At 32.4% G+C, this 12,090-nt stretch overlaps 1 protein-coding gene across 1 annotated transcript in view; it reads right to left on the reverse strand.

Moving 5' to 3' along the window:
* Positions 1-12,090, reverse strand: part of LRRIQ1 (leucine rich repeats and IQ motif containing 1) — a 210,904-nt gene that overhangs the window by 102,902 nt on the left and 95,912 nt on the right. Inside the window, exons 18-21 of the mRNA XM_039253164.1 lie at positions 5,147-5,236; positions 4,368-4,489; positions 3,753-3,848; positions 3,417-3,499 (exon numbers count right to left, since the gene is read on the reverse strand). Of these exons, the coding sequence (XP_039109095.1) occupies positions 3,417-3,499; positions 3,753-3,848; positions 4,368-4,489; positions 5,147-5,236 (391 nt within the window). The remainder of the gene's footprint in view (positions 1-3,416; positions 3,500-3,752; positions 3,849-4,367; positions 4,490-5,146; positions 5,237-12,090) is intronic.

Below are 12,090 nucleotides of genomic sequence, written 5' to 3' on the forward strand. Positions count from 1 at the left end.
GAGCGACTTGTGCTAAGGTTTTTCATGGTAGAAATTTGAATTAAAGCTTCCATAACCTGTGCATTTATGCCTAACTCCTTGAGGATTACAGCTTTGCTGGGTTGGAGGACGTAACTGATTCCATTTAATTAAAAGTTTCTATCCTCTAGTGTTCCACACACCACCCTCCCTACCCCCACAAAGATGGAGAGTCTCCAGTAGTTTTATGGACAATGTTGCCCTCTGGTGGCTTGTGCTTTTCAAATTGGCAGGTTATCCATGTAATATATATATATATATATGATAATGTATATCCATGTATATTTGAAAATTATTATTAAGTGTTTAATAGAATTGAAACATCTAAAGCATCATTTTAACTTATTATTGAGTAAAATTTTAAAATTATGGCCATTATTTTAAGCAGATTTAAATAAGGCAGTAAGATTTCACAGATCAAATTATAAACTGGAAAGGAACTAGAAAGTTCTTTTTCTGTAAGAAGAAAACCAGAGGTACAGTCCTAAATGATTCACTCACAGATACAAAATGCCATAAGTGCTACATTATTAATCTAGGAGAAGATAAAAGTATTATAACTGGAGAAGTTCTCACTGATTTTGTTTTTCATGATTTCATCCTTAATCTTACCTTGAATATTTCTATTCTGAGTATCTGCTGTGAGAAGGCAGTAGAGAAATAGAATGAGGAGAAATTTAAATATTATCATTAACTTTTCCATTACAGAATTCAAATTTAAGAGAAAAAATTGCCTTTATTTCATTAATCTAATAACATTTTGATTAAACAAATGGAAAACAAAAGCTTAACAAAGGGACAAAACCTCACACAGTAGTAAGAATGCAACTAAGTTTACAATCATGCAGTTAGAGTAATGATACTCATAAAAATTATACAATTGCCACTTTAGATCTTTACCTAACAGATCATGGTTAATGGCCACTGTCAAATGTTAAATTTAAAATGTGGTTGTTAATTTGTATGTCTGCGTGTCTTTTTACATTTATTGCCCTTTCATGCCACCTTGTGACAGATAAAATAAGGTTTGATTTTTGCCTGATAATGATTATGTCTAATTTTTGTCCTTTAAGTGCTTTTTTTTTGTATGAGCATAGATTCCTTGTTAAAACTTTCGCTAAAACATTTATTTACTATGCTTATTTATTAAAAATGATCTCAACAACAAAAATCCCTTAGTTTTAAGAATTAACAAGAAAGGTCTATATATTACCAGAGACAGATTCTAACAAGAGAAATTTTTCCTTAACTTCACTATCAGAAACTATTACAAACATTTTAAATATCTTTTAAAAAATAGACCTTGAACATAAGTAATAATTATTTGTTAAACATTGGCTGAAACAGCAGTTATGCCACTTCTGTTATCTGAACTTTCCCCAGTTTCAGAAACTTTTATTACTCTCAAAACAGCTATTTAAAGAATGTTTGTTGATACTAATGAAGATGAAAAAATATATATACATCAAAGCAATAAAAAAGTTTATCAAACTTCCCTGACTTACTATACTGGATTCCATTTCCTCAGTACTGAAAAAAGTCTCACTACTGTGAAGAGTTTGGAATTACTAATTTCCCTGGGAACTGCCATATAGTATTCTGTTCACTGAGTCCTGATGAACTTAATAGGAGTTTATAAAACAAGAGTGTGGAAGGCACAAAGCAAGTTGATAAATGGAGCACATATTTACATTTTCTTTTTTAAAAAATTTAAAATATTTATTTACTTTTGAGAGAGAGAGAGACAGAGTGCGAGCAGGGGAGGGGCAGAGAGAGAGGGAGACAGAATCCAAAGCAGGCTCCAGGCTCTGAACTGTCAGCACAGAGCCTGACTAAGGGCTCAAACTCAGGAACCCAGAAATCATGACATGAGCTGAAGTCAGATGCTTAATAAACCAAAGGAACCACCCACGCACCCCTACATTTCTTTAAAAATGCTTAAAATTTCAATCTTTCAAACTGTACAAACTTTTAGTACACAACTGACTAAGCCACTTAGACAATCCTCTAAAAGATTTTTGTCTGGATTTTTTTGTTTATTAAGTGTTTTTACTTATTTCTGAGAGAGAGAGAGAGAGAGAGAGAGACAGCTTGAGCAGGGGAGGGTCAGAGAGAGAGGGAGATACAGAATCTGAAACAGGCTACAGGCTCTGAGCTAGCTGTTAGCCCGACATGGGGCTCGAACCCATGAACCATGAGATCATGAGCTGAGTCGAAATTGGCCACTAAACTGACTGAACTAGCCAGGCGCCCCTTATTATTTAAAAAAATACATATATATGTGTACATTTCTTAGAATTCTACTATGGAATTAATAATTAAAATAATAAATAGGAGTCATCATTAAGTTTTACTTAAATAATAAATAGGAAATAATAAGTAATTTTTAAATATAAGTAGGAAAATTAATAAAGATAAAAATTAATCTTCTGAATGCTTCTTTGTATATTTAAATAAGCTAGAACTGTAAGATAAATACAGATTCTGTGCTTTTCTCAGGACTAATGGTACTTTTATAAAACCTTTCACTGACATTAAAATGTCAAAAAATCTTAAAATCTATAAAAGAAGATGATGAATGAAAAAAACTCCAAACCACTTAAAAAAAAAAGGGTCACATTACTTATTTGAGTCTATGAGTCCATGAGTAAATATATATAAAATTATAAGTAAGTACAAAGCTATCTACAATATGCTAATAATTTTAAGTAGTTTTAATTATAAAGTCATAATTACCTGCTGTTTCTTGCTCTGACACCTATAAACTACTCCATGTATTAGGTAATGATACTAAAATGATCAAAAGTATCCAATGAAAGAATGATTTCAAGAATCAAGTGGGAGAGAAAAAAGGATTCCTCTGAACATTCCCAAGTTCTACATAATTGTGAAGATATACACTGTACTACTTTTCCAAAGTGTCAAGTTGTAAAGCCCTCAGAGCTAATATTCATGAAAAAAACACACTTATAGAAATAATTTATTGAATAATCAACCAATTTAAAAACAAAAGAATAACCACGTGAAGCAGACACTCTAGAATCAACATTTCTAGAAATCAACTAACTTAGAAACAAATTACAGCATAATTCTCAGCACACAATAGATAGAATAATCAATAACAAAGTAAATAAGAAACAGGGAAATGAAAAGAGCAGTTAAGTGGATAACAAATGATTTAATGTAATAACATAATTTTCTCAAAGTTTCTTTGCTTGAGTTTTCAGAATAATTACCTTAGACATATTCATGACTGCACATTTCATTTTGGTTGTTATTAAATGTTATTAAATATGATTTGGTAAAGAATATTTTCAAACAATTTATTTTTAATATCAGACTATTATTATTATTATTATTAATATCAAACTATTATTCAAAGAGCATTCATTACCCACCTACTTTTTTCCTTAATTTCCTTGATTTCATCTTCTGTGCTCTCTTCAACATTTGCTGAGCGGTAGCAATATCCTTAAAGCCCCTATTAAAAGATTAGATTTCATAAAGGAAAAACAAATGTCTGGACCATAATTATATATACATATACATACAAACACACATATCTGAATTATCTCATACTAAAACACATTAGATTCCATTTAAGAATCTGTAATTTAACAGATGTATAGTTTCTTAAAAACTAATAATTCTTAAAGTCTTGAAAAATATCTATCCTACAAATTTTAAAGTCTCTCAGTTTCTTAATATATTTTAGTGTAAAATAGACCACATACCATTCTTTGGAAATTTTTTCTTCCTTTTCAGATTTTAGCAAACTCTTTCTGCTGATCTTTGATTCAGGTGTCCAGGGTAAAGTTCTATGTTCTGATCTGGTGATAGAAAAAATTTCACTAACTGAACCAACTCAAGAATATCAGCACTTTTTAAAAAAACTACAAGCTGTTTATGTTGTCTCAAACTAGGAAATAAAATCTATTTAAGTTACATAAAAACTTTATCTTGAAAAGTAATAAAAGTCTGCCATTAATTTAAAATGTTTACATTTCAATTACTTAAAGCATATTTCAATCCCTTTGTCGAAAGAAACGCAGCCCTGGAATTTTTATTCTAATCCTTATCTCTACCTATATCATAGTATTTAAAAGTTAACTTGTTTAAAACACTTAATGACTTTATTTCACTGACATTTTTTGTAGTTGTTTTAATGAAGCTACCTCACACATTTTTTTTTACTGAAAACCCCGTAAAAATCATTACATTTTAACACTGAATTTTTTCCATCCTCTAAGCAAATGAATTTGTACCTATTATTCATCATTTTACTACTTTTGTAATAATTGTAGTACTTTCATCATGGGCTGACCCCCTAAAAGAGTAATTTAGCTTACCTGCTATTAAACTGTGAGTGTTCTGATGAAAATAAATTTTCTTTCTCATTACATAGCCATGCTTGGGTTGGATGGCTTGGTAAATTCAGTGAAGCATCATCATATTTTAAGGGTCCAGAGAACTTATCAGAAAAATAATGTATATTAAGTATAAAATAGATGGAAAAATTATAGCAGTTATATCATATTACTTTACATGCATATTACTCAATAGCCTCCCAGGAGAAACACATACAAAAACCGAAAATTATAATAAAATTAAATTTATACAACACGCATCAATGTCCTTTATTGTAGTGGTGAAGGATATGTTTTTTGGTAGAGTTTGCATATACAGACTGATTAATGGCAAAGATCTTAAAAATATCAAAAAACAAAAACTTCAAAGATTATCAAATAAATAACAGATATTGCAGTCCATTGACCTCTGAGAATCTTCAGCTGTTGCCCTCTTAATGCATATTTTTGTATTTTTAAAGTGCTGTCAACTAGTGATTTTAGTCTACTGCCAAATATGCAGCTGAAGTATATCATTTTTTTTTTTTTTTGCTACTGTGAAATAAAGTGTTGAAAGAAATCCAAAATAAAGAAAAAAATTAGGAGCAAACGAAAGAAAAGCTACATGAAAAATTACATCTGGGGATGAGGAGGAAGTCAGAGGCTTCTAAAAGTAATTGTGTTTTTCAAGTCAATAAATTGCATTATTAATCACTGCAGCACAGCATAACCTTAAGAAATGCACAAAGATGGAGCACTAAGAGATTTCCATGACATGTTACCTTTGGCCGGTGCAGCTTGTGTGGGAGAAGCAGTGTTTGTGAAGGGAAGCGGGCGGAATCTAAAGCTAGCCATTCTTTCTCTAAGGCAGCCTGCACAAATAATAAACATTAATGTACATAATTCAGTTTGCATAACTTTTACAAAAAGTCTTTGAAATTGTCTTTTCTATTACAAATATTAAGAGAGCATAGCAGGATTTTTATTTACAAGAAAATGTGTTACTTGCTATTGTGAGAGTTATGCATCTATTGAATGCAAACATTGTAAAAATAGAAGACTTTTCATCCCCAACCTGGATGAAGTGAGAGTTTGAGTGCTCAGATGTTACAAAAAATAGAGGTGACTGTTCAGTGTATTTAACTATTTGATAATTATGACTCTGAGCCAACTCTAGATGTAACTGAGGGACATAATCTTTTGTCCTTTTTAATGAAAATTTTAATATTTTCAACCAAACCTCACTATTGAAATTTATGGTTATTTTAACACATTAGTATCAATTTTCCATGTACACTGTCTATAAGATAGCTTTTCCTTAATATTTTCAAAAATTTCACAAATTTTCTGAAAAGATGGAAAAATGAATTTTGTGGCAACATAAAAATCATGGATCCTACCATTACAGTCTTTAATTCAAGTGTGTGAATGATAAAAAATATAAATTTAAATTTTGATGTTTTTTATTTAAATGTTTTATTTATTTTTGAGAGAGAGAGAGAGAGAGAGAGAGAGAGACAGCATGAGCAGCGGCGGGTCAGAGAGAGAGGGAGACACAGAATCAGAAGCAGGCTCCAGGCTCCGAGCTAGCTGTCAGCACAGAGCCCAATGCGGGGCTCGAACCTACCAACCGCGAGATCATGACCTGAGCCATGACCTGAGCCGAAGTCGGATGCTTAGCCCACTGAGCCTCCCAGGCGCCCCTATATACTTAAATTTTGAAATGATCCTATTTTAAGTCCCTTCACCTTTTATCTTAAAATATCTTCATTCCATTTATGTAATTATCAAATTTATTTTATATTTAGACAATGGTATACTAGTTATGCTAGTGTTATATAATATAGGATATAATTGTCTAATTTTTTTTTGCTTGGATTATCTAATATGGTTTAGACTAAACGTCTGTGGTTCTATAATGTTTTTGGAATTTTTACAAAAAAAAGATCAGATGCTCATGAATTTGTCTTTTTAAAAGGTTGTAAAAAAGTCGAACATTTCAGATTTAAAAATTAGAATGATTGTATTCTGAGGAGAACTAAATGAAATTTTCCATTTATACAATGTCAGTGTTTCTTGACTATTTCTTGAAAGACTATTGGGAAGGAAAAACTAAGACACCTGACTATAGGCTAGCAGTGCAAAGACAGATTTTTACCTATAGAACTTAGAATAACTATTTAAATTCCTGTTATTTGAATAAATAGGAAACTTCTACTCCACTGTTGTTTGACAGGTACATTGCTGAATTTTTTCTGGGCAAACATTTTAACAGTTATGTATCTGTTATATATGGTTTAAGAATACATATCTGGTTTAAAAAGCACTACTTATGATGCAAACAGGATTCAGGGCTCAGAATTTTTTTAAATTTTAATATTTATTTTATTATTTTGAGAGAGAGAGATAGAGAGAGAGTGAGGGGCAGAGAAGAAGAGGGAGACAGAATCTGAAATAGGCTCTAGTCTCTGAGTTGTCAGCACAGAGCTAGAGGTGGGGCTCAAACTCACAAATTGTGAGATTATGACCTGAGCCAAAGTCCGGACACTTAACCGACTGAGCCACCCAGGTGCCCCTAGGGCTCAGATTTTTTCATTCTTCCTTTTGTATGACAAATAAAGAAAAATCCAGTTCCATCCCAGGAACGATCAAGGCCTAGGGCATTTCAGCTAGCATCAAATTTGTGTTCTTAATCTGGTGAAAACTACTAATGTGAAGAGAAAATGTGAAGATATGGAGACAATATGATAAAAGGCAATGTCCCAGCGGATTCTGGGAAGATGGTAGAGTAGGGAGAACTGGGAACCTGTCTCCCAACCTAGAAAATGATTACACAGGCAGAATCCATTTGATATAACAATTTTGGAATTCTGGAGTCTATTGAAGGCTTACAACTTCCAGGGGAAGAGTTGGATGGTAAATTGTGGTTAGCTTGATTCAGTACTAGGTTTTAGCACAGTAGCAACTATTCTCTCCTCCTGGGCCCTGAGGCAGGCAGCTCTTCACGTGTTCCAGGAATAGCCTGCACATAGCTTGTGGAACCTGTGTGGACAATGAGGACAACAATCTCCAAATATTGGCAATCTGTGCATTGATCATCGATTATTACTTTTGGTCACAGAGGCACAAAGAAGTGGGTGTCCTTTTGTCGTACATCTACTGTTGCAAGCCCCTGCCCCACCAGCTAAATGATTTCCAAGGGATTTAATGGACTGGTATCCTCCCCAACCCTTTCATTTTCCTCTTTTTCATCTTTTGGGAGCTATTAAAGACTAGGATATTCATTTTTTTAAGGCTAGAATGTTCAAAAGCATCTGCATGTATGTAGGAAATTAGAGAGTCAATATACATGTTCAGAGAAAGGCATAGGCTCAGAAAAGACCTGAGAAGACCTTAAGTTTGTAACTCAGGCTGATCCTCAGCACAGAGACAGCCCATAGTAATAAATACAAAAACAAAAGCAATAAAAACAAAAGCAAAACCCCAGCAAAACCTAGGGGAGAGAATCTAATTTCTAGTCTTACTATAATTATTAGATTCAATGTCCAGTTATAAATATATAAATCACAAGTCTTAGAAAGAAACAGAAAAGTTTATAGCCCATTCAAAGAAAAAATAAATAAATCAACCAAAACTACCCCTAAAAAAAGACCTCATGGCAGATCTACTAGGAAAAGCTTTAAAATAATTGTTTTAAAGATACTCAAAGAAGTAAAAGGAGAAAGAATGATATATAAACAGAATGGAAATATCAATAAAGAGAGAAAATCTGAAAAGAAATCAAGAAGAAATTTTAGAGCTGAAAACTGCAATAGCTAAAATAAAATATTCACTACTGGGATTCACTAGATAGATCTATCTCTGAGTAGGTAGATAAAGGAATCAGTGAACATGAAGATAGGACAATGGAAATTATCAAGTCTGAGGAATAAAAAAAAAAATTGAAGAAAAGTGAACAGAACCTAAGGGACTTGTGAGACACCATCAAATGTATAAACCTATGCATCATGGGAGTCATGGATGGAACAGAAGGAAAGAGGTAGAGAGCATATTTGAAGACACAATGGCTAAAAATTTCTCAAATTCAGTGACTGACCTGAATATAAACATCCAAGAAACTCAATGAACTTGAAGTACAACGAACTCAGAGACCCAAACTGAGACACATAATCAAACTTTCAAAAGCCAAAGATAGAGAGAATCTTGAAAGAAGCCAATGAGAAGCAACTTGTCACATACAAGGAATCCTCACTAAGACAGTCAGCAGATTTCTTATCAGAAAATTTAAAGTCCTGAAGGCTATGGGTTGATATATTCAAAATGCTGAAAGAAAACAACAACTACAACAACAAAAACTGTCAACCAAGAATCCTATATTGTCAAAACTGTCCTTCAAATTCAAGGGAGAAATTAATAGTCCCAGATAAAAGTTGAGAGAGTTTATGATCATTAGATCTACACTGAAAGAAATGCTAAAGGGAGTCCTACAGGCTGAAATGAAGAGACTAGACAGCAGTTTGAAGCCTATGAAAAAATAAAGATCTCAGTGAAGAGAAATATGTGGGAAATTATAAAAGCTAATATTATTGTGGCAACAGTTTGTAAACCAACTTTTTGTTTCCTACTTGACTTGAGAGTAATATATTAAAAAATATTAATTTAAAAGCTAGTATTTTTGTTACTTTGGCTTGTAATTCCACATTTAGTTTCCCATATAATTTAAGATACTAATTCATTTAATGGAGTTATTAGTTTAGGTTTATAAAGAGGTAATTTTGTTATAGCAACAACTGAAAGTGGTGGAGGTAGAACTGTAAAGGAGAAAGTTAAGATGGTATATTTTCAAACTAGAGTGTGATAACTCTAGGATATTAAGGGGGATTGAGGAGTTATTGTTTAATAGCTATGTAGTTTTGGTTTTGCAGGATGAAAAGAGTTCTGGATATGGATTGGACGGTGATGATGGTAACACAACTTTATGAATGTATTTAATGCCATTGAATACCACTTAAAAATTAAGATGGTAAATTTTATGTTATATGTATCTTACTACAATAAAAAAATGGAGGAAAAATTTAAAAGGTAATGTGCCGCTAAAGGACTAACTGTGGAAAAGGAGCAGTATTGGCAGGCAAGGATATATACACTTTTTTTTTGTTTTTTTTTTAACATATAAACAAACAACTTATTTTTTTCTTTTAAACACCTGCTAACCACCTCCTTTTTATATTCTCAGGGACTCCAGCTGTTTTCTTTGTTTTCTTTCTACAGCAGGACAGGGACTCACAAAGCAGAGTGATTTCTTTGCCATTTCACAGAGCTGTAGATGGAAGTCTCTTTCTTAAAAAAGCTATCTAAAGTCTGGGGAAAATATAGTCTCTAAATTGATAACATAAAAGTGCAGAAACCTTTGAAAAGAGGTTTCCTTGGTTTTTAATGCAAGGTCATAAACTTTTATAAGCTTCCAGAACAATTCTTTAACTACTATCTCAGAAATTTCTAGAAGCATGAAGAGAAGGCTTAATATAACATGCTAAAGATACTTTTAGTAATTATATAATCACAAGCGAAACATATTACCAAGACTGCTGATTTATATGAGTACAAGCTTATTAATATCAAGTATATTTGGCAGTATTTCGAACGTTGAAAAAACACTTTCAAAATGTCAGGAGGAATTGGCCAAGATTATAAATATACTACTGTTTTAAAAATGTATATTAATATATCATGCTTACGACTGGACATTTATACAAATTTCAGTTATTGCTTAAGAAAACCTTCTGTTCAGATATTCTTTAACTTACAGCTGAGGATCTGGAAAGCTTTCTAGTTATTAGAAAACTACTAACAAATTTATTACATATTAAAAATAAACTTGAACTTAGATTTGTAACTGTGTGTTCACAATTGAAATGTTTGACCAGATATACATGTATTTGGCTTTTTTTTTTAATTTGAGAGAGAAAGAGAGAGAGAGAGAATCCAAAGCATGTTCCACACTCAGCACAGAGCCTGATGATACAGGATTTGAGCCCACAACTCTGGGATCATGACCTGAGTTCAAATCAAGAGTCGGATGCTCACCTGATTGAGCCACTCAGGCATCCCGACCATGTGTTTGGCTTTTGATCAGAGAAGAAATCATTATTCTATAATCAAACTTTTAGAGTCTAGAAAATTAGGATATTTAAAAGAGGAGCTACAAAAAGAAAAAAGAAAGAAAGAGAGAGAGAAAGGAAGGAAGGAAGGAAGGAAGGAAGGAAGGAAGGAAGGAAGGAAGGAAGGAAGGAAGAAACAAAGAAAGAAAGAAAGAAAGAAAGGGCTACAAATAACATTCATGTTTATTTGGGTGTGTATATACAAAATGTTTCAGGCCATCTAGTGTAATCCTTTCATTTGATGCATGAAACTAGGATCAGACTCGCCCTAAGCAACAAGTCAGAATTGAGCAAGTCCTAGAAATGCTAAAAGCCATGACCTGATGTTTTCCTTCCTCCCTTCACTACTGCTCTCTGGCCTCAACACTTTCTTCTTCTGCCCAAGTTGCCTCTTGCTATCCCCAAAATAATTCTTTCTAATACTTCTTGAAATCTTCTGGAGCATTTTATAAGCCTTATAGTTGGAAACTTGGCCCATTATAAATCTCATGTCTCACTTTCTAAACACTCTCTTCCATTCTCAATGAAAAAAGCATGACGGCTTATATTGTTCGAGATTGTGGTTATATATATATATATATATATATATATATATATATATATATATGCATACCTCTCTTCATTAAACAAAATGTCACTGTAGTCTTTTCCTTTGCGTATACTTTAGATTGCATTTGTTTATTTTCCCACAATGTACTGTAATATGTAACACTCTGTGAAGTTAGTTTGAGATAGGGATCAAACATGAACTCCAGAGCTGAAAGTTGCCCAGCTTAACACATTTGTCTCCTCAAAAATTATTCCCGAAAACTTACTGAATTTTACTTCAGTAGGAGAAAAAAAAATTCAAATTTGACTGTTGTGGTTTTCTATACTTATGTTATATTAGCTTTTCTCATCTTCTCTAGATTTAGGGACTTGTAAGAGGACTGGTGGTTTAAATTTTAAGATAACTTTATTGTTTTTAATATGGTGGTTTCTAAAAGTATTAAGTAACAGAGAAAATAAACTTTGTTAAATTAAGTCAACAAATAAAAGCACCAATTAAAATTACTTTATAATTTAAAAGGTAGAAAATAGGGGCACCTGGGTGGCTCAGTCAGTTAGTTGTCCGACTTCGGCTGGGTCATGATCTCACGGTTAGTGAGTTCAAGTCCCACATCAGGCTCTGTGCTCACAGCTGCTGCTTCAGATTCTGTGTCTGTTTCCCTCTCTCTCTCTACTCCTCCCTTGCACTCTCTCTCTCTCTCTCAAAAATAAATAAATATTAAAAATAAATAAATAAAAAATAAAAGGTGCAAAATAAAACTGCCAGTGTAGATCACTATGTCACATTAGACTTAACATATCTATTATTTAGATAATAGACATGTCTAATAGTACATATTATTTAGACATATATTAAGTTATTATAGGTATGTCTAATAATACCTATTATTTAAACATGTATTATTATAGATATTTTATGGCAAAGTGGCAAAAATTCCCTCTAAAGGAGATTGAGACATAGGCTTATTAAAACTTCTGCTAAAAGAATCCTTTTAAAAAGGTTATCCACTTTGCAC

Source organism: Hyaena hyaena, unplaced genomic scaffold, assembly GCF_003009895.1.
Source record: "Hyaena hyaena isolate Hyena2069 unplaced genomic scaffold, ASM300989v1 scaffold_442, whole genome shotgun sequence".
Taxonomy (NCBI): Eukaryota; Metazoa; Chordata; class Mammalia; order Carnivora; family Hyaenidae; genus Hyaena; species Hyaena hyaena.